The following is a 26776-nucleotide window of genomic DNA, read 5'->3' on the forward strand; positions in this document are numbered from 1 at the left end:
CCAGGTTTCTGTTACAGACTTGTACTGGCTACACAGAATTACCATACCAGCTGTTTAAAAATTTAAATTGACCATCACAAACCTAACACTTTGGACATGAAGGGTAAATCCCGTTTTCCTAAATAATCAATTTCTAACACAATTATTTATTATTAAGTGTTCTGTCTTACGACAGGTCCATTGCTCTGCTCAAAAAGAGCTCTCCAGTTGTCCCTATTCTCGGCTTCTCGCTTTAATTCCTGGAACGTCATCTTCTTTCCTTGTTTAAGGTCGTCGGTTAGCTGTATCAGTCTTCTTCCCAGTCCTCGCTTTCCTTCAACCTGGCCTTCGATGATATCACTCAGTAATCCATTCCTTCTCATAATATGTCCCAGCCAGTTAGCTTTCCTTCGTGTAATCGCCTGCAGAATGTTTCTTTGCTCGTTGACTCTCCTCAATACTTCTTCGTTGGTCACTCGATCCGTCCACCTGATCTTCTCTATTCTTCTCCAACACCACATTTCAAAACTCTCCAGGTATTTCTGTTCCTTCTTCCTGAGTGTCCAAGTCTCTGCTCCATACGTAACACTTCACTAGTTTCTTCTTCATCTCCAAGCCCAACTTGCTAGTGAGAAGTATCCTCTTCTTGACGAAAGCTGCCTTGGCCATGGCTATCCTTCCTTTTACTTCCTTGGTGCATACGGCGTCCGTCGTGACTATGCTTCCCAAGTACTTGAAATGTTCCACATTCTCAATCTGTTGGTTTCCAATTACAACGTTCAATGGTTCTGCTCTCGGTGCTATCCTCATTACCTTTGATTTTTCAATGTTGATTTCCATTCCATACTCTCTACCTGTTGCTGCATGTACAGGTTTTCGATTAGTCTTCTATCTCTCCAATCAATTCCAATTCTCTGTAGGATCCTCATTAATTTCTTCCATTTTACTCGATCGAAAGCCTTCTTCCAGTCGATGAAGCAGGCACATACTTCTTCCTTCCTTCTTCCTTGACATCGAGCTAACACAATTAGAATGAAAAAATTTAATTATAAAAATTAAAAATATTCCAGTGAGATCTGATAATTTCAAGATGAGTATGAAGATGGTTGTTTCTTGGATATAGCACCATGTAATATGGTATATATCAACCAACATTTCAGAGGAGCTTATTGCCTGCATCATCACTCTGATGACGGAGATGGTAAGCTCCTCCGAAACAAACGTCTATATCTGCAAGACTACACGACGCCACATCCCAGCAGAGAGCCATCTTCTTTAAAAACAATCCCTTTCTAAACATATAAAGGACCATACCTCATAACTGTATTTCATCCCTTCCAATAACACAAATCTTACTTTTGTCCAGGTTGGATCAGTCCAAGTAGATGGAATGGTGAGGCATTCATCGCCCCCATGGAAGAAACTTAACACATCACCACCAAAGACATAACCTCAAATATGAATGTGCATTGTCTCAGTTACGCATCTTGCTTCAGATAGCACTAAACCATTCAGTTTCCGTTAACAAATACAACCTATAATAATATCATCTAAATGTATATGCTGAGCAGTCAGTTTTGTGTAACTACATGCATGCATCCCCCCCCCCCACACACACACACACATACATATATAACAGTTGTCATGTCCACAATATAATACAACTATATTTTAATGGTGGTTCATAATATCATAAAGCAGAATCTCTTCAAGTTAAGAATCAGACTTCAAAGTTATTTTTGGCATTGATCTACTGAGGTAACAACTTCTATATTGTCATTGAAATCACATTTACCAACTTAAATGAAGCGATCAATTTGAAGTATAAAATTTAAAACTGCCAGTAAAATGAAGCATTTGTTGCAACTATAGATTTGAAAGTGACAATGTTTTTTTTTTTGGGTTGTGACATCAAGAAGACTCATAGGAAGACACCAAATTTCAAAGACAGTATGTTTCTCCAAATCCACAGAGCACCACAACTTGGAAGAACAACACCATCATCTTCTATCTATACTTTATAGTATGCCTGATTATAATTACTCTCTAGTGAGCTGAAGTGCTGTATACATACCTACATACTTCATCCTGCTGATACCAGTTCCATACGGTTGCACAGACCAGTGAGACACGTGAAAAGATGCGTTCACCACAGACAGGTCATTTTCTTTAGCTGTTCGCTTTAAAATGGCAAGAATGAGACAATTACAGGTTTTATTCCAACATTACGGCCAGGTTTTAAACCAGGTGTGGGAATATCCAACTTACCATCTTACTTCCCTCTAAAAGCATCTTTCAAATAAATGTTTTGCTCCTTCTACCAACTTCTTCCACTTCCCAACCAGTATCTCAACTTGTAATTGTAGCTCTGCTGCAAAGTTTCGGTCAGCATTGTTCAGCAGTTTCTGTGTTGTTATCATTTGGCTGCAGTGTTTCAATATCATCTTGGAGAGCCTGTATAAAATTTATACAGACTCCACTGTATTTTCTGTTTTTGTCTTACTATTCTGTTATAAAATTCACAGCTACAATAATTAATTTATAAGGGTGTAGGATAGAAATCACCAACATTCTTCTCTCTGTAATTCAGCCTCTTCCTTCAGAAACAGAAACTTGTTCAACTGATCGTAAATTTGATTATTCTTATGAGAGTTGAAGACTCATCACTGTGATCACAAAATCCTGTTATATATTCTGAGTCACTTCAAAACAGAAGTCATTTAAAGAAATAAATATCAATATAATTACTCCTTTATGCCACCACATGTTCTTGTACTTGTGTCGAAAGTTTTGAAGTGCATGTATATTGCATGAAATGACATGTTCGAAATAGTTGTTACTTTAAGTCCTCCACACAAGGGAAAGATAACACACATAAATTCAACAAATGCTCAAATAACGTCACATTAACTTGCACGACCTCGCAATATATGACAGAAGAAATGCAGTGGACAGAAACGATACAGAATAGTTACGCCATTTTCTCGTACGCAGGGATGGCAACATCTGAAAAGCAGCGAACACATCCCGCCATCGCGGGAGAATGAGGGATATTCGATTATCATTCTTTGCGCACTGTAACAGACTCTGCTGCCATCTACCGACCACGGATCTGAAGTAGATCTACGTCGAAGCACACTCCGTTGACCTGCTGTGTGAAATGCTGCCTGCAATACCTCACGTACTGTAATATATGTATGTCAGTAGTTTCTTAATAGGTTTCCCAAACTGTCTCCTTCCTTTACATTTCTGGATCAGAACTTTGTATTTCTCATATGCCGCATATATGTTCCATGATCGCCTATCACATCCTTCTTAATTCAACTGCACTAAAAGTTTTAATTAAAAAATAAATTAAGAAGCTTCTTATTATGTAATTGTTCCCAGTATTCTGTTACCGGATCTCTTCTAAAATCTCAAACATATTCCAAGACCTGTACTCTCAAACTCTCTTCTCTTTTATGAGAGACCAAGTTTCACACCCCAAAAAACAACAGGCAGAAAGACTCTTGCATACATACATACATCTTTATTACATTCCATGGATCCATAAGTTAGTCAGATGACAATAGGATGTGGAATAAGTCGTAATAATAATACAATACATGTTATACAAATACAAGTCATATAAATGTCACAAAAATACAAAGGATAAATTACGACTTACTTGTAGACATTATGAATTCATCGACAGAGTAAAAGGAGTGTGTAATTAAGTATCTCTTCAATGCTGGTTTAAATTGTGCCTTTTTATTTACAAGACTTGAGATATTTGATGGTAGACTGTTGAAAATTTTGATCCTGCATAATATGCACTCTTCTGAAAACATGAGAGACTGGCAATTGGTCTATGAAGCTGATTTTTATTTCTTGTGTTGACACTGTGTATAGCAGAATTAGTTTGAAAGAGTTCTTGGTTATTTAAAATAAAATTCATTAATGAGAATATGTATTCACATTAGAAGAGCTAAGATCTCTAATCTCTTAAATAGACTTCTACATGAATTCCTAGGTCTTACACCAGCCAATAACCTAACAATTTTCTTTTGTAAAGTGAATATCTTTTTGATTTTTGATGAATTTCCCCCCCAAAATTATTCCATATTTCATTAAAGCGTGGAAATATGCAAAATATACTGATCTGAGTGTGTCAGTGTTGCTGACATGCAACAGAGATCTAACTTAGGTATCAGTTTATCAATATGATTAGTCCAATTTAGGTGATTATCAATTTGCAAACCCAAGAATTTTGTGTTTATTGACTCTTGTATATACTTCCCACTATAACCAATACTTAAAGCAAATTGTGGAGAGTTATTTGTTATAAATTTTATTAGATTTAGGGCCAGTTTGTTAGCAGTAAACCATCTACTCATTATGAGACAGAACTGTTTGATGTTGAACAGAAATCATCAAAATTTTTATTTGAAATTATGACGCTTGTGACATCAGCAAATAGTTTAATAGTATGTACTCTTTGCACAGAGAAAATAAAGTTAATTTACAAAAGGGAGGTGTGTATGTCTGTCCTAGCCACTTATTTGTATATTTGAAGTCTATAAAAAGTGGATGTATTTTGACAAACTATTATATTTGAAGTTTCATTAGATCCATCTACTAATTCTAATTTTCATTACCAGCTGACAATAATAACAACCATTTCATATAAACACCAATATACATTATGAAACATAATTGACAAGAATCTCACTAATTATTCCTCTGAACAAAAAACATTCTGGAAAAGACTTGTAAGAAATAATTGGATACACATTTTTATGTAAATTTAATTTTCTGGTAAATTATCAAATACATAAAAACATAAGACGCGTAACTTGAAAATGTCTATAGAAGTTGCTTACACTATCACGTGTTCTTTGTCATGTATCTTTTTTGATTCATAAAATAAATATGTCATGTGGAGATTATGTTATCTGTCAATATGTCCATTCAAATGCTTTATGTCAAAAACTGCTTGGAAGATTCTGATGGCTGAATTCCAATGTTTGGAGTTTCCAGCAAAAGTTGTCTTCAGAATGTAATTCTGGTTATCAATCATTTGAATATTATTTCTACTTTACACAAAACAAAAATTAAATTTTCCTAGTAGCTTATCATATAAGAAGTTTATGCACGATGTAATACGTACTTTCCACTAAGTTCTACACCTCTTATTAGAACTATTTTATATAGTATACATTTTATTAAAAAAGCACAGGTAATAATTGATGTCACTAGTGGAATAAGTGTATTATATCTAGTGCACAGGAAACTCAACTACCATACTTTAGGTCCAGTTAAAGTTTAGTTTTAAATTTTTGATTTCAATAGCTGAAAATTACCAACACAGTTCAGTTGACTATGAATCCATTAATGAAACATTATCACTGCTCAGTCAGAGACTTGAGGTGAGTAATGAAAGGGCAATGGCTGCAAATGAGGCACATAAATTAATGGATGTCAAGCATGGATGAAGTACAAACTGTCTCACCTAAGTCTATAAGGATGGCATGCTGATGGGAGGTGAGTTGTCGTAGCAGGTTCTCGTACGGGACGTGATAGTTAGGGAACTTGCTTGTATCTATTGGAGCAACTTTCAGACAGTACTGCTCTGCCAGGAAGTGCCAAACATCCCCACGCTTGCTGCGTGGAACTCCTGCAAAAACATCCAACAATCTTGTGAAATTAAACACTTTAGTAAGAAAGCCCCTAACAAATTTATTATGCAGAGGTGATACAAAGAATGATTATGAATTATCTTTGCACTTCTAGACATTTTATTCTAAGAAAATCTATGCTCAATAATAACATTTTCAGGATGTAGACCTTAAGTATGAACTGTATGTTGTGGTTTCATGAAATCCCATCAATGAAGGCAATGCAGAGATGGTTTTGAAGAGAGTCTGGGCTAACCTCACCTGCCAAACCATCCACTTATGCTTCATACAAGCCTGTTTCTAAACAAACTGTGAACAGAATGTGAAATGCATTCATATATTGCCCATGATAACACATTTCATTTTCATTGCAGTGTGACAATTTCTGAACAGCTGTTTGCCCCTAGGTCCCTGCAATTTCTTTTTGTGTCGGAAGGGGGGTTGTTTGACAGACTGTCTACCCCTGCACCAATAATTCAAAACCAAAATGACATCAAAATTCACATCTGAGATGATGATGTATGTGCAAATGTGCAATCTTTGGAATGAGAATGACAATCATTTTGACACATGTAGAATCACCAGCTGGGCTCACATTGAAATTAGGTAACTGACTTCAAAACGAGTTTTTATTCATGCCCTACAAATTTCATTATCGTGCATAGCTTACCTTTTTAAAAACATTTTTTAAAAGTGAAAAGAATATTTATAATCATCTTGTATTGTGAAATAAGGTGATTACGAATGGTATGTTACATGAACGAATTGGTCATGGCTTATTTTAAAACACCAATGTGATGTCTCCTTCAACAGTACAAGGAAAAAAACATTAAAAAATAACAGGCTGGTATTGAAACCAGTAACTCCTCAAATACAAAGCAGCAGTATTAAGAAATACAACACAATATAATGTTAAGTCTACAGATGCTTAAGTATAAAATGATGAAATTTGGCTTTATTAGTGTACTTTACCAAATGCCACATATTTGTCAGTGAAGTTCCCTCTCTGTTCATAGTTATGTAAGGGGTAGGATAACAATCCTTCCCAACCCTCTTCAAATGCGTATAACCCCAGATTTAACTTTATTATTTCTGAGATTAAATTATTTTAATCCTGTCACTGAACTATTTCTCCATTATCTGCTATTATCTCATGTCTTCACCTTGCCTGATGGCTTGGAGCAGCATTTTGGAGTCACACTGAGTTGAGACGCGACTCTCCTTGCTCACCAAGAGATCCCACACCTCCATTACTTCTCGCACACATGAACCTATCTCATCATATTCCAACTTGATGCGCTTCACTGTCGCTTCCTCCTGTCGGGCTGCCAAAACAATGGGTTACTTTACAGTGTCTGATGATGTAACCAATCCTGTGGTTGTTAATTATTATTCGTAATTCAATAAAATACAAAATTAGTAAACTACAGCACAGCTCTGATTATCTGGGGCCCAATTTATCCAAGGTCTCAGACTGCGTAATTACATTTTCCTTATCTTCACTTTACTTCATGGGAAATGAAAATGACTTTGATTACGATAACCTTTTTACAAATTTGTGAGTATATAAAAAAAAGGCCAACAGAAATATCAAAACAAAATCTATGGACTTGCTTACAAAATGACTTCAAAAAAGAATGTTTAGTATGTTTTGCAATAGGAATATGTATGTTAATATGTACAAATTTGTGAAAGTTCCTATTTTGCTTACACGGATGATGATGATGATAATGCTAATTAAATATAATCTGCATTAACTGTGTTTTAGATTATCTGGGCCCTTGCCTCCCACAACTACCATGAACAATCAGCGCTCTACTCTAATTTCAATATCAACATAATAATTGCACATTTATTCCAACTTAAAAATATACTGTGCAAAGGAAAAATGTTATTTCCTGGCCTCGTACTGGAACATAACAGGATAAAATGGTGGAATTTTTGTTAGCAGTATTAAACCTCTAGGTTCTGCTACCTGAGAGTGAACGCATTAAATACGGACTTCATTGGATTCCGGACGTAGTGGGAGCACTTCCTAATCACTAGGTCCTATTATCAGAGTTTAAATTTGTTGTTAGAGGTGGATTGGATTGAGGACAGATTCTAAAATCATATTTTAGTGTTACCTTTCGATTCTAATACCAGAGAGTTTGGTGTTCAGAAGAAGAAATTAGATTAATCAATAGCTGTTTCTTTGTGTATGCTGGTATACCTTCATATTCACAAGGTGATTAGATCATTGCAAATAAGGTTATAAACTCTGATAAACAAAAACTATATATTACTTTCCACTTTTCACAACTTTTACACTTAAACTGCTAACATTACTTATCTTTCTTTATAAAAGCACGAGTGTGTGGAAGATACGAAAAAAAATTATGGAAACAAATGCCTGCAAACCAAAATTTCAGAATAACAAAAATAATGTTCATCTCCTGCAAAAGAATTGAAAAATATTTTATAATAATGAATAATGATATAATAAAATATCAGTGTAATGCAGCCAAACCCCATTGCTGTTTGAAAATGTGTTAAAATGTCCAAGTAGCAGCAACGACAAATGGCATTACAGGATTAGAAACACTGCTGTTTATTTTAAATAGCATGTAAAATATTCACCAGATGTCACAAGCATACAAATCTCTGTACATACCATAATCTGGACATCAATACAAGATTAAAATAGTCTGATGACAATTTTTACACATTGCAAAACAGATTTCCACATCTAATTTTGAAACACAAACCAATAGGAAGAAGAAATAAAGGACGCCCTTTAAAGAATTCCTGGACGATTGAGGCCAGAATGGGTCATTAGGCCCAAACTCCTTGATAGTTAGATGATGATGATGATGATGAAATTTTTTTTTTTAATTTCCCTTGTAGCAAATGCACAATATGGTGCAAAATGATGATGCAAGTGATGATATTGTGCCAATTCTGGATTGTGCATGTGACAATATTTCAGAAGTAGAATCTGGTTATACTCAAAATGAAATTGGTGATAATCATGAATTTGATCACAAAAGTGACTCATCAGACAGAGAAAAAAAGTGATGAGCAAGCAGAATCAGTTGTCGCAGCAAGATGTGATATGAAACAGCAAATGGAAATATCTGATTCATCTCCCCAAATGGCATGATGTTCAAAACATCACCAAAATACTTTGTGTATACGCATGTGTGCAAAGAATGCATAATAACCTTTATCACAGGGGATTTAAACTCCCATCATGTGGGGCTGTAAGCTGGATTTTAACTTTAGCGTGAAATAGTTTACCACTACGCTACTGCAACACATGATCAGCTAGACCAAGCATAAAACTTGGTGCACAGATGATAAAAGATAATATACATAATCATGTAAATGCTAGATCACTCTTGTTTATGTTTGGATTGCAGAATGAATGATTGAGAATATAATTACAAACACACAATGTGCCACTTCCTCCATCCATCCAATGGCTCTAGAGCCCATATTGGGCCTTGGCCTCCTAGTGCCAATTATTTGGCAAAATGCATTGATGTCTGTAGAAACAATTAATCCGAAGTTATTAATATGTTTATATTGCCTTACACCATCATTAAATTTAATTATTATAAATATAATTTGTCAGTTCATAAAAAATTTGTTTTAACCAAGATTTTAAAAAAAATAAATAAAGCATGACAATAAATTTTTCAAGTAATGTTGATGATAATACAGCGTGTTTCAAAAGTAGCTTTACAACTTGAGGGTGAGACATTGGTAAACTGATAGAAGAAACATATAATTTCAGAACATAGAAATGTAGTCAAACACTTCAAGTTTTATGTCCATCAGATATTTATGGTTCAATGTGACTTCCATTTGTTATGTAGTCAATTTCTTGCCACACGCGGTGTAGCATCTCTGGTGTCACTTCAGCAACTGCGGTGGTAATTCGAGTTCGGAGTTCGGCCACATCTGCAGGTAAGGGTGGCACGTACACTCGATCTTTAACAAATCCCCACAAGAAAAAATCTAAAAGTGTTAGATCCGGGGAACGAGGTGGCCATGCTATTGGTGCGGCCTGACCAATCCACTGACCTGGGAAACGGTTGTTGAGGTACTCGCGCACTTCTCCGAGGTAATGAGGGGGTGCACCATCTTGCTGGAAGTGAATGCGTCCTTCCTGGTCATCTTCGTCAAGTTGAGGAATGAGGAACTATTGGAGCATGTCCAGATACACAATGCCGGTAATAGTCTTCTCCATGAAAAAGAAGGGGCTGTACACTTTATCTTTGCTGAGGGCCCAAAACATTAACTTTTGGACTGTCATGAACATGTTCCAGGAAGGTACGTGGATTTTCACTACCCCAAATCCTGCAGTTGTGGGCGTTGACCTTACCAGTGACATGGAACGTGCTTTCGTCACTGAAAATTACCGAGTCCAGAAATCCTTCGTCGTCTTCAAACCCGCCGCAACATTTCCGTACTACAGTTTACGTGCGTGAAACTCGATGTGTTTGGCTAAATTTGTGCATTTAAAAATATTGCGCACGTCCTTTAAATAAATTTATATTCTCCTGCGAAGTTGTAAAGCTACTTTTGAAACACGGTGTATACTGCATGAAGCTCAATTACAAACAGGCAGAAGAACAAATTTGTGAATATTGACAGCTGACCACATTTCCTGTTTCCTTTGTGACTGTTTATTATACAGTTCTGTTCTAAAACAAGCATTATAATATTTCTGACAGATACCTCGCAGCCTCGCATTCTCCTTCTCCATCCGTATAAGAGCAGCAGTTGCTGGTTGATAGCTTTTTTCCACAGAGCACGCAGTTCTTCTCTGTCTCGCTTCAGTGGGTGCTGCTTTATACTGATTAACCCCAGGCCCCTCTCTGCTTGAACACAACAAACGGATGAGAGAATCACAACAGATAATCACAGAGCCTCTTAGTCTAATACATTTCCTGGGCGTGATGCTGACAAGAGAGAGAGGAGCTATATGGCGTGCAGTGGGATGGCTTTACTTTACTGTATTATATTTATATTTATTCCATATAACCACTGCATCTTTAGTGAAGGAAATGTCTAATTTCAGGAGACTGAATCATTCTGAGCCTCATACAGTACTCCACTACTAGCAACAACTACTCAAGAAATAAGAGGACAAAATCACTTGTTGAAACTGATAACAAATCTGTCTGGTCCTGACAAAATCCAGCAGTTAATCTTCATTAAAAGTTATGAAGCAAATTATACTTTAAGCCATAAAAATTTGTCAGTGCTGGTTCCAAACGAAAGTAAACTAAAGTTTACCAGACAGGTTCTTGTTAGGCGTCAGCATCCGATTGAAGATGGCTTGGCGCCATGATCCAGATTGCCTTGCCACATCCTGATTCAGCTCCTGTGTTGGTGATGTCTTTGAGGTGTGACCAACTTTCAGGAATCTGTTCACAAAATCAATGTTTTGTTTCAATGCTTGGTGTAAAAGTAATCTGGAGAAATTACAGTTTTCAGTTGAATACACTGTGAAAATTCTCTCCTATCTCCCATGTTTCAGCTTGTTAAATACTGCAAAATTTTTGAAGGTATAACAGAATTTAAAACCCTAAACATGTGTCTGTCTCTAAAATGTTAAACTACTGCCCTACATTTATGTGGGCGATTGCTCTACGAAATAACAGTTATGCAATTCCTGAATCAACAAATCAAACGACACTGACAAGCTTATTTTCAGACAGTGTACACCCACAATGTTATTACCTAGATATTTCACATTCTTTTAGATTCATTTATTATTTAATTTTTCAATACTATTAACAAAAATATTTCAACAGACGTGATCTATTTTGTTTTTGTATGATATTCTGGGGGTATAGCTGGACCACCTTGCTTCCAGGTGATGTAAATACGGAGGCCTGGTCTTCCAGGTTGGGGGGGTTGGGCATGGGGCTAACACCCCCACCCTGGTTTGTAGCGTCCATGATGAAGATGATACTCCACATTTTGCTGTATTTATAAGATCTTCAGGTGACCTACAGTTATGTATTTTACTTAAGTAATGGTACAGAGTTAGTAAACATACAACTGTAACTTCTTCATCTGTTATTACTTCTCATTATGTACACATTAATTACAAAATATGTTACAATTTCCTTCTTTAAAAGTGTCATAAAAATATAGAATATACGAATTCTTAAAACTTTATACTAGCCAGACTGTTTTTCATGGCTTTATACTCATAATTTTTATTCACATATTATAGTTTAGTTCTGTTTTCATCATTAAGTACTCTTCCATCCCCAACCTGAAACTCTTTATTACAGTTTTTGCTTAAGATAGTTTGGTCCTGAAGAACATTTGAGGTTAAATTTATGTCTCTCGAAGCATCTGATATACTGATGTTTGAGTGAACTCCAGCATTGAATGATTGGGGTTAGTGCACGTTTGTTTCTATGTCGATTTAGTTGACAGTTTCTGGATTCTTAGAATATAAAAATCACGTAAGTTACTACTATCAATGTGCTGTCTGTTCAGTATGCTTGAGATTTTCCCACAGTTAATTCTGCAAAAATTTTGGAATATTTCAAACAGTCCTCTGAAAGAAGCTGTTCTTCTCTTATTCTACCACAGAATGCCAAAACTAGATAAAAATATCTAAATATGCTTAAAAAAACATGAAGTTTCTGGTGATAGATAATCAAAGGAACAAATTTTAATTTCCAGCTTTGCTTAAAATATCCACTAACTTATGAAACTGTTGTATTTTTTACTGAGAAAGAATCTAACCCCTTTCAGAATTTGCAAATGTTTTATCATAACGCAAACCTATAGACCACGCAACAGTTAATTTCTCTTTCCAGACATGTGTTACAACCCCTTGCAATCTTATTCTCATACATACATACATACACTTCAATCAGATCACCCCTCACCCCGTCAAAATGTAACTCTGTTTTAGTCAGTTCCTGCAGCATTCTCGTCCTCACAGGACAAGAGCAATGTATTCTCATAATATGCAAATTGTCTCATAAATCAGAGGAAGACATTATACTACACCAGGGGTCGTCAACCTGGTCCATACCGCCCACTAGTGGGCGATTCAAGCTTTCATGGTGGGCAGTGTGGGTTTTTGTCCGTTGTTACAAATTTGGTTCTTCCTTCATATAACGAATACACTGCTAACAACTTCGCGAGTTTGACTTTTTAAAATATGCTTTTGCAATTTACTTTTGAATTCCATCTCTAAAATTTTGAATATAGATAATAATTCACCGGGCACTTCTCGAAGTAAACTCGTGGATGAAGGAGCAACAAATGAGCTCCGTATCAAAGGCATGAGTTTAGTGCGCATAACGGCCATCATTCAGTCTTCGAGCTGTACCTCTTTCATGGTGGTGGGCAGTATGTGCGGCACCGGTGGGCGGTAAGGAAATTTTACCATCAACAAAGATACAAAAGTGGGCTGTAGGTATAAAAAGGTTGACGACCCCTGTACTACACAAATCATGTCCATCACTGCATTTGTAATTGTCATATCACACAAATATCCATTTCAGTCACACACTTTGTAGATCTGTATCCCAAATTGTTTACTGATCCTTTCATATTTATTATCTGAAAATGAGACTTTAATATTTAGCATGAGAATCACCGACATAATTACTCTCATTTTCCAAACTGTGTTACAGTTTTCATCTTGTGTATTATAAGGTTAATATTTGTCACTGAAATGGAGAGATCTCAGAATACAAAAATCTGTCTTGTATATGAGGGTTCAGAAAGATGTTATAGTACGGACTGTATCTTTGCTGATGCTCCATCTGTACAAATATTACATATAAATAACTGTATTTCCTGCATAGTGACATCAGTAAACATTTAAGATTAGGGAGGAAGTGGCGATGAAACAATCCTTCAAAGAAAAGGTTTTATCCAATTTTCACAGAAGAGGCTCTTGCAAACAGGTCATGAGAGTACAATCATTACATTTGTAACAAAGTAAATGTCCATCTCTAATTCTAGAAGAATACTAACATGACGGTATACACATTAATGATAACGTGGAAGAAATTTTATTAACAAAATGTAGATTTATGTAGTTTAAATTCATCAGGCATTAGGTTTGACTGTTTATAAGCTAAGAGTTCCATATAAACATAACACTTGAGAACAGACTTAAAAAAGAAATTCTATCAACCAACTGACAACACCACAAAAGGAACTCACATATTCATCATGGGACTGGTCTTCTGCTGTCCATTGGGAGGAGTGACGGAATTCAACTGTTGCTGGGAGTTGCTGGCAGAAAGGCTGCCATTTGACTGCTTTTCTTGTAGTTCCCGTTTCATTGTCTCGCCTTCTGCAGCGCCCACTGTAGAAGAACGCGGTCGCAGACCACTGGTACCACTGTCTGTTATGTTGTTCTCAGGTACTTCCAGTGTTGGAGCTGGTGATGAACGGGTAGTTGGGCTAGCGTGCCCTGAAGAGGATGGGGGATCCTGGGAAAACAATATGTTTTCTGTATATGAGTAAAATGCACTATCTTTCAGACAAGATATCTGAACCTTGGGAAGATTATGTAAGAGTGGTCTAAAGAAATGCATAATAAAGAGCTTCAGAACTTAGTACTGTTTGGGTTATTAAATCAAGGAGGATAAAATGGGTCAGACACGTAATGTGCACAAAGGATATGAGAAATTCACATTAGAATTGTGCTCAGAAAACATGAAGGGCATGTAATGGATTCAATGACTCAGGTTAGGCTCCAGTGGTTGGATTTATGAACGTAACAGAGATCCTTTGCACTACGTAAAAGCAGGAAATGTACTGGATAGCTGATTATAAACTTTTGAAAATAATCCTTGCAGGGTGGAGTTTGTTCATGATCTTATCTTGGGAATGTTGTTTCACATATATATGTACATAGAAATGGAAGTAGCTTCTTCACAGCTACACTTGGAATTTGTGGACAATCTTCCTTCAAACTGACACAAAAGTTACCAAGAGGAATGTTTATTAATGTATCTTTCAAAACCACGGCCTGCTGAAGTGTCATATTTCTTATATCTGTTTCTAATAACAAACCTTTCTCTGTGACAGAGAACGTACAAAGGTTTCATAACCACTGAAAACGTTCACTGCAACTTGTAGGTCTCATACACGTTCAATTGTATCTGAAAGAAAATCATCACTTATCCAGCTCTCAAGTTCATTGGAAAAGTCATCCAATGGTTGAAAACAGCCAGAAACATTTTTTTCAACCAGTACACGTCCTCCAAAATTCTATTTTATTTATATATAAATTTGTTCACATGCCAAGATAACTGTGATAGTCACACCTTAAAATTTTGTTCACGTATCTTCGTAAGAACGTCCGCTAGGTACGCTACCCTCTGGAGTCACACAGCATCACACAGACTGTTTGTTGTTGGTCATCCAAATAATGTTACACATATACTGACACTCAGATTTCATGTCACTATGAATGACAGTCATCACCACTCTTCTGCCAGTCCTAACTTTATAAAAACTGGTAAAATGTATTGGGAGATGTGAAGTTCATCTCTAATTTGCACCGTTTTCAATAAAGTACTGCTGCACACATCCTAAATATGCATGCTGAGGGCATTAAAAATGCACACAACAATGACTGATAACCTTGTTTCCCTAAATTGTTACAGTGTGACTTAAAAGTGTAATGACGCAGTGTATCAAGTTAACTATATTGCCATAACAGCAAAGGTATTTGACAACTGAGTCAGTCCACCATTTGACAAAATTCTTTCTTAGAACCCTTGAGATTACTCAATATATTGCCAGTGTTCTGTAAAGTACAGTCTGAGTAACACTAGACTAACCCATTAAAGGCTGCAATACAGAATTACAATTCAGTGATTTGCTAATTCCGTGGTGCAGGAGTTGACAGTTATTCAGCCAATCCCACGTGCGCAGAACTTGTAGGTTCATCAAAAAAAACCACCACTGGACACAATCCATAATTAGTTCAGTACAATTTATATGCTCACATGCTAGTTTCTTAAGATCCATTTCGAAAATACTATTCATGTCTGATTCTACCATGAAGTGTTTGAAACGAAGTCATCTGTTTTACTGTTTAAATCATGATGACCATATTATAATCCTTCATTAATCATACTACTACATTAAATGTACATCTTATGGAGTTCAATGTAATTCTCTTAAATTCTGCATTCATTTCTCTTAGTCACAAATATTCTCTTCAATTCTTTGCTGCTGAACACCCTTAAAGATTTTTTATTCTTTCAAAATGAAAAACCACTTTTCCTGTTCACATAATTATTTTATTTTATTTATTTAGTGTTCTGTGTGACGACAGGTCCATATGAACAGGATCATTCCCTCCTTTTCTCGGACTGGGACCTGTTCATATACGTTCTTGGCAGATGATCCACAAGTGGTTTGCCATTGCCTTCTTCTGTGTGTGAATGGAGTAATTGTTGGGATGCCACGGAGGAAAACTCCGTGTTGCCTAGACCACGGCCTTGCCCAACACAAGTTATAAATTCGAACCCGAGACCCCAGGATTACAAGGCCAGCGTTCTAACCGCTAGACCACCGTGGCTGTTCACATAATAACAACAACAAATAAAGTCAATATACAATGTACACCAACTACTCAATTTATAGAAGAGAAATATTCATTGGAAGTCCCTTTAAAGTGAACACAAAAATAAACTTATTAGTATTAACTTACATTCAAAGAAAGTTATATATATCTCTCTCTGTCTCACGTGCGCACTCACACACGAGAGTCAAGGAAGATAAGTATACAGTTCACAAATGTTTATAATAACGAACAGCAATTAATTATAAATTAATGGAGATGCAAATAATAAGATCATGTGAGATGAGACTCTCAAAAATGACTAAGCACAAAGGAGGAACTTGGCTACATGCAAGGTGGGAGTAATGGTGATCAGGGGTGGAAATTATGTTGTATGTTACTTCTTGTCATGTGCTTCTGTGTAATAAAAAATCATTACACAAACTGAAAAAGTGATACTGATTTTTAATTGCGTAAAAATAGAATTTCATTCATTAACATTTGTAAAATGGGACGTTAGTTTGTTCTCAACACAGAGTGCAGCTCTCATTTCTAACTGTAGTTTTTTATTGCAACAGCATCTCACCTTGGATGCCTTGGGTTATGTCAGGGCAGTCCGTGTGGAATTTGTGGTGCACAAAGTGGCACTGAGACAAGTTTCCGTCTAAGTCCTTCACTTTAATCAAGTTCCATATTCACTCATGTATCATCTGGGGGATGGAGAATGGGCCCATTAGCAGCCACAGTTCCACAGAGACAAAGTCTCACCCCATCATAAGAAGAGACTACGATAGTAACAGCATGACGAAACATGAGCAAAATTATTTTGAAGTACTTGAAAGAAGCAATACGGCAGAATTTTAAGTTTCAGGTACTGATCCAGTAACATGCTATTTTACCTTACACAGTGCAGCATTCATTGGCAGACTCAATTCCTTCACAACTGGTCCAAAATCATCTCGTGAGCCCTTGCGCTTCAGCAGCTGAAAGAACGTTTGGCCTTCATGAAGATGGTACTCCCTCCCAGGTACTGATTAAGGAACTCGCTGAGTGTGGCGAGCTTGCTTTCCTTCATAGTGTGCTCTTAGCAGCATCATGAGAAACTCATTCTGCTCACGGAGACTTGAGGTCTCTACTCCTCGGAATTTAGTTAATATCACAGACTGCTCTTCTTCTGGTAACAAATCCAGGCGACGGAAGATGGCGGCTTGTGTGCGCTTGTCATTCAAACCTGAAAGAGAATCAACAAATTGTTTCTCAGAAGTTGTGCGCTCACTAAAATAAAGTGTGCATGTGTTAGATACAAGCGTAATATGGCGAAGACAAAGTAAATCAACTGTAAAGAATTTTTATGACTACTTTAGGTCTGATGATCTAGGAAGAATTCAAAATATCTTTGATCCAGCAAAGAAAACTGCAGATACTTCAGGAGTATTGCTTACATCAGTTCATGATACAGACTGTCCCAAAAAGATATATACAGACATTCAATGAATTTGCATTGCTTGAAACTCAATCAACCCTCCACCATTTGTGTATATGAATCATGGTATCATCTGTTAAGTGTAGACCACACTAGACTCCCCTCATAAACATAACACATGAAGATGAATAACAAGGCTAATAATCCATATTATAATGTGCATACATATTTTTGGGATACTCTATATTTTACAGGACACTAAACAAGATGTAGAGAGGACAATTCTCTTTTCTACTCCAAGATAATATTAAAGGCAGTACTATTGATGTCAATGAGCCGGGATAGCTCAGTCAGTATAGTGACTAGCTACGGGCTGGACGGCCGGGGTTCGATCCCCGACGGGGGCAGAGGATTTTTCCTCTAGCCTCTGCGTCCAGACCGGCTCTGGGGCCCACCCAGCTTCCTCTACAATGGGTACCGGGGTCCTTTCCCGGGGGTAAAGCCGGCCGGGGCGTGATGCTGACCACTCACCCCCATCTAGTGCCGAGGTCAAGGAAGAGAGGAGCTATACCTCCTCTCCCCCCAAACGCCTACATGGCGTATAGTGGGACAGCTTTACTTTTACCTTTTACTATTGATGTCAATTAGCGCACCTTAAGATACACAAAGCTAATCAAGAAAGAGACAATGTATGCTGTCTTATCACATTCACTATTGGGAATTTAAATGCAGGCTTATATTAAATGCCTGGGCTCATGCAAGAAGTTCTGCACTGTCTGAAGACAAAAAAAATATATTTTGCAAATTAAAAAGGAGACAAATGTTATATAATATCATTAGTAGACTTAGAGAGTGTGATACCACGTGTAGCAACAGATTTTAGTGTCACTGATTAAGTCACCACACAACAGCGTGACTTGAATTAAAATTATTTAAAATCCAGCAACAAAAACCTCACTGACAGTGAGAAATATGTTATTCTGGAAATTTTTAAATTTATAAATAAAGTTGTTTGTACTATTGTTACAGTTTCTAATTTTTATTGCTACTTATAATGTACTATGTGTACAAAATAATAATATATGTTATTAAAAAATGTTACTGGGGGGGGGGGGCACATGGTGTGATCACATGACAAGCTTTTATTGTACATTTTTAGAATTTATGGCACTCAGTCTCAAAGAGGTTTCGTGTCCTTGCCTAAATTAAAATAGAAAAAGATAGAACTGTACTAGTAACTGGTCCTTCTAGGAAACAACTGCTATGTCTGCAAGTCTGGAACCACTGAAGAGACAGGAATATAAGAAATATGTCTGGAGCGACATTCAATGTAATGATGTTCATACCTAGTTTCAAAACAATCTGTTCAGTAGAAACATTTCTGACAGTACATCATTGATCGATAAAGGAACAGACACTGGACTCATAAAAATAACCCTCACATGAGGCAGTCAACATTTTTGTTTCAAGTAAAAAATATTACGATATATATTACGAACATTATCTCATTACACACTCACCTTCTGCTTTGGCACAGAGCTTGTGGTACCACACCATTGGACAGTGTTCACAGGATAGCACTGGCAGCTTCTCACGTTGCTGAAAGTACACAACATACAGCATTCTCATCACAAAATTCTATAATTTTTATATCAGATGTTTAACACATTCACTCCCAGGTACTTGGCTGCTGGTTTACCTCTCAGTCATCTTCAGTAGTATTTCATGTTCTACAGATATGAATGACAAATGACCTACAAATTTCAATGAATTCCATTAAGGTAACTGCATGCAGTGACAGAATAAAACTACATGCTCAAAGTGTGTTCTGAAAGCGTTATGTTTTGACTTCTAAAGGCATGCTGCTCTTTGACCAGGATCATACAGCGACGATAGGAATATGCCCTGATAAGACAAAAAGCGCCTTTCTCAGAAAACTGAGAACACAGTTTCACATCCTGTAACTAGATAGTGTATGCAGGTACCTTTCGAAAGTCCTTGAATCACTGATCGACTGCCAATCACTTCTCAAATGTAATACTTCAAAATGTTAGAATTTTGTTAAAAATGGCTTAGCTGTGTGAGCATGTTAAGAACACAGAAAAAAGTCAGATTATAATTAATTCTAGGCTGTGACAGAATCTGCTATAAATATTTTACAGCTTATTTCCATTTATTTTATTAAACTTCATATTAGTGCAATGATTCTATGGTGTCCTTAACAAGATTTCTTCTTTGAAGAAACATTTTAAATTTTGCTTCTGAACAGTTTCAGTAAGATAGTATTTGGTTTCTCCATAACTGCATGTTACAATGCCACATTATTATTCATTGTGCAATGACTGTCAGGTAAAACTACAACTCTCTTTGTCAACACTTATTTAATATAATATAATAATTTCAAATTCTTACGTTACAAATCTGGTAACTTGAAAAGTAAACACCTTACTTTCCACCACATCTATTATGACCCAATTTAGTTGACGGACAATACGTATACAGACCTTGTACGAGAGCCACAGCCCTGATTCTGAGTGCTGCACAATGACAGTACTGTCACCATATTTGATGATGGGAGCTCCGATCACTTCTAGATCCCTTTCTTCCAGGACAACTTTTAGGTCATCCTTCTGTTGTCGCAAGCAGAAAGTGGACGAGGCAAGTGTAGCATCATCTCTGCGTGCAAAAATGTAAAATGTTACATGCATTTTTCCAATACAGAGATGAATATACTCTCATCCTAACTTTCAAAGCAAAAGCTATTAACACCAGTTGCCCAGCTGTTCTGTTCAAGAGCGTACGATATTACAATACGTGTCAACTCATTAAAATCATTTGTTTTCTAACTGAGAGAAATTGAAGAAAAAACTGTAAGTCATAAACCTATAATAGTAAAGACATTTTATACTTGGGTTGTAGTAAATCTTTGCAAGACTGTTTACTCTTGGGGTCCTTCTAGTTAAATGTTATAAGGTTTATAATTACTGATGGGTCAGGCATTGTATATAATGCATGTAGGCCTCAATCTCATGTAATGCAGAAATGAAACTGCTTCAGATTCTGAGGAACAAAAACTAAAACATCATTACCACCTCTGCCCAAGTTCTGTTTATATGAGCATATGCACAGAACGACTGTAAAGTCATGCAACCCATTCCTGACACACATTCTATTCTAAAAAAAAATAAATCAAGCTGAAATCAGAAAACAAACAAAAATACATTTTATATTATATGTTGCTAATGTCCACTGTGTTCGGTGATGCACGCACTCAAGCTTTCGCTCAAATTTAATGACCTGCAGTGTAGAGTTCCTGTTACAGAAAAAACAGTTCACCAAACAAGAAATTGTCAATTTCTTCGGCACAGGAGAATCTGGAAATCTAATCATAAACAAATGCTGGCCACGTTAAGTAAGAATGAAATGGTCGAACACTTTTTTGCACTTCTGAAGAAATTATCCTTGCACTTCAACTGCTGTAAGGCGACTGACGGACTAGTGCGAGGAGGTTAAAACATGACGTGTCATGTGTGGGCCTTGTACACTCACAGCAGTATTGTGTTTTTATTAATCCAGTTAAATTGTATTGAACTGCAACCATCAGCAAATATTTTAATATGGGTTATGTGACTTCTCAGTTGCCAGCCATCTCTACTGGCAGTAGAATCCAATGGTTCAACACTGCTAATGCAAATGTCAACCACTGGATACAACCCTGAGCCAGTTCCAACTTCACAACGTATTTCTGTAAAATCCATACTTCTCTTATTCTACGGTTATGCTATTTATCTTCCATAGTTAACATACTTTCTTACTAGGTAGAGCTCATTGTTCTCATTAACTCCCAAGTATCGAACAGTAGTAAGGTGGCGGATCCTCATCGGATGATACCAGTTCATGAAGCCGCCTGCCCATTTGGTTCTTGCCAATTCCAGTCGCCACAGCGATCTAGCTTGACTCATTACACTGCCACCCCCATGAACAACAATGCTGAAAAAGTTAACAATTAATTGCATACAACAGATCGCCATGGCTGTGCGTTCTATGATATGGACCATTCAGACTGGAATCACAGGTTTCAATTCAGGTTGAAGCATGTTTCTAAGTACATAACACAAAAAAACAAAACAATTTCTGTGTTCATTTCCACGTGCGTCTGCCAACGGAGTGACTATCACGTGGCCACTCTCTGTCTTCATACCCCAGGTTTCTGTTACAGACTTGTACCATGACTGGCTACACAGAATTACCATACCAGCTGTTTAAAAATTTAAATTGACCATCACACACCTAACACTTTAGACATGAAGGGTAAATCCCGTTTTCCTAAATAATCAATTTCTAACACAATTATTTATTATTAAGTGTTCTGTCTTACGACAGGTCCATTGCTCTGCCCAAAAAGAGCTCTCCAGTTGTCCCTATTCTCGGCTTCTCGCTTTAATTCCTGGAACGTCACCTTCTTTCCTTGTTTAAGGTCGTTGGTTAGCTGTATCAATCTTATTCCCAGTCCTCGCTTTCCCTCAACCTGGCCTTCGATGATATCACTCAGTAACCCATTCCTTCTCATAATATGTCCCATCCAGTTAGCTTTCCTTCGTGTAATCGCCTGCAGAATGTTTCTTTGCTCGTTGACTCTCCTCAATACTTCTTCGTTGGTCACTCGATCCGTCCACCTGATCTCTATTCTTCTCCATCACCACATTTCAAAACTCTCCAGGTATTTCTGTTCCTTCTTCCTGAGTGTCCAAGTCTCTGCTCCATACGTAACACTTCACTAGTTTCTTCTTCATCTCCAAGCCCAACTTGCTAGTGAGAAGTATCCTCTTCTTGACGAAAGCTGCCTTGGCCATGGCTATCCTTGCTTTTACTTCCTTGGTGCATAGGGTGTCCGTCGTCCCAAGTACTTGAAATGCTCCACATTCTCCATCTGTTGGTTTCCAATTACAACGTTCAATGGTTCTGCTCTCGGTGCTGTCCTCATTACCTTTGATTTTTCAATGTTGATTTCCATTCCATACTCTCTACCTGTTTCCACTAACTTGTCCATCATGTTCTGTAATTCCTCCTCTTACTTCGCCAATATTTCTAAGTCGTCTGCGTACTTTACAGTCGTTATGACTCTTCCTCCAGTTTTGAAGTCTCCAGAGCTTCCTTGGCTAGCCATTCCCCGTACAGGTTAAAAAGAATTGGTGATAAGCAGCATCCCTGTCTTACACCTCTACCTATCTCAACGCTGTTGGTGTCTCCTGAGTCCAGTCTCACTTTGACTTTTTGCTGCATATACAGGTTTTTGATTAGTCTTCTATCTCTCCAATCAATTCCAATTCTTTGTAGGATCCTCATTAATTTCTTCCATTTTACTCGATCGAAAGCCTTCTTCCAGTCGATGAAGCAGGCACATACTTCTTCCTTCCTTCTTCCTTGACATCGAGCTAACACAATTAGAATGAAAAAATTTAATTATAAAAATTAAAAATATTCCAGTGAGATCTGATACTTTCAAGATGAGTATGAAGATGGTTGTTTCTTGGATATAGCACCATGTAATATGGTATATATCAACCAAACATTTCAGAGGAGCTTATTGCCTGTATCATCACTCTGATGACGGAGATGGTAAGCTCCTCCGAAACGCACGTCCATATCTGCAAGACTACACGACGCCACATCCCAGCAGATAGCCATCTTCTTTAAAAACAATCCCTTTCTAAACATATAAAGGACCATACCTCATAACTGTATTTCATCCCTTCCAATAAAACAAATCTTACTTTTGTCCAGGTTGATCGGTCCAAGTAGATGGAATGGTGAGGCATTCATCACCCCTATGGAAGAACCTTAACACATGACCACCAAAGACATAACCTGAAATATGAATGTGCATTGTTTCAGTTACGCATCTTGCTTCAGATAGCACTAAACCATTCAGTTTCCGTTAACAAATACAACCTATAATAATATCATCTAAATGTATATGCATGCAAGTAGTAAATTATAGACCATTCAGACTGAGCAGTCAGTTTTGTGTAACTACATGCATGCATCCCCCCCCCCCACACACACACACACACATACATATATAACAGTTGTCATGTCCACAATATAATACAACTATATTTTAATGGAGGTTCATAATATCATAAAGCAGAATCTCTTCAAGTTAAGAATCAGACTTCAAAGTTATTTTTGGCATTGATCTACTGAGGTAACAACTTCTATATTGTCATTGAAATCACATTTACCAACTTAAATGAAGCGATCAATTTGAAGTATAAAATTTAAAACTGGCAGTAAAATGAAGCATTTGTTGCAACTATAGATTTGAAAGTGACAATGTTTTTTTTTTGGGTTGTGACATCAAGAAGACTCATAGGAAGATACCAAATTTCAAAGACAGTATGTTTCTCCAAATCCACAGAGCACCACAACTTGGAAGAACAACACCATCATCTTCTATCTATACTTTATAGTATGCCTGATTATAATTACTCTCTAGTGAGCTGAAGTGCTGTATACATACCTACATACTTCATCCTGCTGATACCAGTTCCATACGGTTGCACAGACCAGTGAGACACGTGAAAAGATGCGTTCACCACAGACAGGTCATTTTCTTTAGCTGTGCGCTTTAAAATGGCAAGAATGAGACAATTACAGGTTGTATTCCAATATTATGGCCAGGTTTTAAACTAGGTGTGGGAATATCCAACTTACCATCTTACTTCCCTCTAAAAGCATCTTTCAAACAAATGTTTTGCTCCTTCTACCAACTTCTTCCACTTCCCAACCAGTATCTCAACTTGTAATTGTAGCTCTGCTGCAAAGTTTCGGTCAGCATTGTTCAGCAGTTTCTGTGTTGTTATCATTTGGCTGCAGTGTTTCAATATCATCTTGGAGAGCCTGTATAAAATTTATACAGACTCCACTGTATTTTCTGTTTTTGTCTTACTATTCTGTTATAAAATTAACAGCTACAATAATTAATTTATAAGGGTCTAGGATAGAAATCACCAACATTCTTCTTTCTGTAATACAGCCTCTTCCTTCAGAAACAGAAACTTGTTCAACTGATCGTAAATTTGATTATTCTTATGAGAGTTGAATACTCATCACTGTGATCACAAAATCCTGTTATTTATTCTGAGTCACTTCAAAGCAGAAGTCATGTATAATGTATGAAGTCCTGAAGATTATATAAATTGTATGAAATGACACGTTCGAAATTGTTCTTACTTTACGTCCTCCACACAAGGGAAAGATGACACACATAAATTCAACACACGCTCAAATAACGTCACATTAACTTGCACGACCTCGCAATATATGACAGAAGAAATGCAGTGGACAGAAACGACACGCAACAGTTACGCCATTTTCTCGTACGCAGGGATGGCAACATCTGAAAAGCAGCGAACACATCCCGCCATCGCGGGAGAATGAGGGATATTCGATTATCATTCTTTGCGCACTGTAACAGACTCTGCTGCCATCTACCGACCACGGGTCTGAAGTAGATCTACGTCGAAGCACACTCCGTTGACCTGCTGTGTGAAATGCTGCCTGCAATACCTCACATACTGTAATATATGTATGTCAGTAGTTCCTCAGAAATGTTAGATGTGCTATTATCATTCTATTTCTTAATAGGTTTCCCAAACTGTCTCCTTCCTTTACATTTCTGGATCAGAACTTTGTATTTCTCATATGCCGCATATATGTTCCATGATCGCCTATCACATCCTTCTTAATTCAACTGCACTAAAAGTTTTAATTAAAAAATAAATTAAGAAGCTTCTTATTATGTAATTGTTCCCAGTATTCTGTTACCGGATCTCTTCTAAAATCTCAAACATATTCCAAGACCTGTACTCTCAAACTCTCTTCTCTTTTATGAGAGACCAAGTTTCACACCCCAAAAAACAACAGGCAGAAAGACTCTTGCATACATACATACATCTTTATTACATTCCATGGATCCATAAGTTAGTCAGATGACAATAGGATGTAGCATAAGTAATAATAATAATACAATACATGTTATACAAATACAAGTCATATAAATGTCACAAAAATACAAAGGATAAATTACGACTTACTTGTAGACATTATGAATTCATCGACAGAGTAAAAGGAGTGTGTAATTAAGTATCTCTTCAATGCTGGTTTAAATTGTGCCTTTTTATTTACAAGACTTGAGATATTTGATGGTAGACTGTTGAAAATTTTGATCCTGCATAATATGCACTCTTCTGAAAACATGAGAGACTGGCAATTGGTCTATGAAGCTGATTTTTATTCCTTGTGTTGACGTGGTGTACGGCAGAATTATTTTGAAAGAGTTCTTGGTTATTTAAAATAAAATTCATTAATGAGAATATGTATTCACATTAGAAGAGGTAAGATCTCTAATCTCTTAAATAGACTTCTACATGAATTCCTAGGTTTTACACCAGCCAATAACCTAACAATTTTCTTTTGTAAAGTGAATATCTTTTTGATGTTTGATGAATTTCCCCCCAAAAATTATTCCATATTTCATTAAATAGTGAAAATATGCAAAATATACTGATCTGAGTGTGTCGGTGTTGCTGACATGCAACAGAGATCTAACTGCGTAACATGCGCCACTTAACTTAGGTATCAGTTTATCAATATGATTAGTCCAATTTAGGTGATTATCAATTTTCAAACCCAAGAATTTTGTGTTTATTGACTCTTGTATATACTTCCCATTATAACCAATACTTAAAGCAAATTGTGGAGAGTTATTTGTTATAAATTTTATTAGATTTAGGGCCAGTTTGTTAGCAGTAAAATATTTACTCATATGAGACAGAACTATGTTTGATGTTGAACAGAAATCATCAAAATTTTTATTTGAAATTATGACGCTTGTGTCATCAGCAAATATTATGGGTTCTGTTAAAGTATTTATTGTTTTTATTGTTGGAGGAAGGTCATTTACATATATTATAAAAAGCAAGGGCCCTAAAATTGACCCTTGGGGAACTCCATGTTTTGTTCCCCAGTTTGTGAAAATATTTCGTTTGTTTTTAGGTGCTTTTACTTCGACCTTTTCTATCTGTTAAATAGGATCCAAACCATTGCGCTGCTATTCCTTGAATGCCATAAAATGTAATTTATCCGATAAAATTT

The 26776-nt window shown here is 36.7% G+C and overlaps 3 protein-coding genes across 8 annotated transcripts in view; all 3 read right to left on the minus strand.

Annotated features, from left to right (window-relative positions):
• Positions 1-5433, minus strand: part of LOC147871990 (ryanodine receptor-like) — an 8819-nt gene extending 3386 nt beyond the window's left edge. Inside the window, exons 1-3 of one of the 4 annotated variants that reach the window (XM_087359781.1) lie at positions 2820-5433; positions 2054-2433; positions 1336-1430 (exon numbers count right to left, since the gene is read on the minus strand). In XM_087359781.1, coding sequence (XP_087215907.1) covers positions 1336-1394 — 59 coding nt within the window. In that variant the 5' untranslated portion in view covers positions 1395-1430; positions 2054-2433; positions 2820-5433. The other 3 variants (XM_087359780.1, XM_087359779.1, XM_087359782.1) reach the window with 3 other exon arrangements.
• A 1366-nt stretch (positions 5434-6799) lies between these two features.
• LOC147871991 (uncharacterized) lies at positions 6800-17246 on the minus strand. 3 transcript variants are annotated; one of them, XR_015538106.1, is made up of 6 exons: positions 17094-17246; positions 13836-14107; positions 10923-11053; positions 10362-10501; positions 9705-9861; positions 8211-9611 (listed from the first exon to the last, which is right to left on the minus strand). XR_015538106.1 is itself a non-coding variant. In XM_087359777.1 (5 exons), exons 1-5 carry the CDS (start codon positions 17112-17114, stop codon positions 6938-6940), a joined length of 588 nt encoding a protein of 195 aa, XP_087215903.1. In that variant the 5' UTR covers positions 17115-17246; the 3' UTR covers positions 6800-6937. The 3 variants fall into 3 exon arrangements, 2 of the variants coding, with proteins under 2 accessions (XP_087215903.1, XP_087215902.1); XM_087359777.1 differs by lacking the exons at positions 8211-9611; positions 9705-9861 and adding an exon at positions 6800-6961; XM_087359776.1 differs by having other exon boundaries at positions 8211-9861.
• On the minus strand, positions 17229-25057 carry LOC147871992 (ryanodine receptor-like). Its single transcript, XM_087359771.1, has 7 exons — positions 24335-25057; positions 24141-24246; positions 23392-23485; positions 21425-21607; positions 20122-20293; positions 19138-19216; positions 17229-17425 (listed from the first exon to the last, which is right to left on the minus strand). Exons 1-7 carry the CDS (start codon positions 24356-24358, stop codon positions 17229-17231), a joined length of 855 nt encoding a protein of 284 aa, XP_087215897.1. The 5' UTR covers positions 24359-25057.
• Between the last annotated feature and the right edge of the window lie 1719 nt (positions 25058-26776).

Source organism: Zootermopsis nevadensis, unplaced genomic scaffold (assembly GCF_977971745.1).
Source record: "Zootermopsis nevadensis isolate Lab colony 2312 unplaced genomic scaffold, Znev_1.0 Znev_ptg000033l, whole genome shotgun sequence".
Lineage (NCBI taxonomy): Eukaryota > Metazoa > Arthropoda > Insecta > Blattodea > Termopsidae > Zootermopsis > Zootermopsis nevadensis.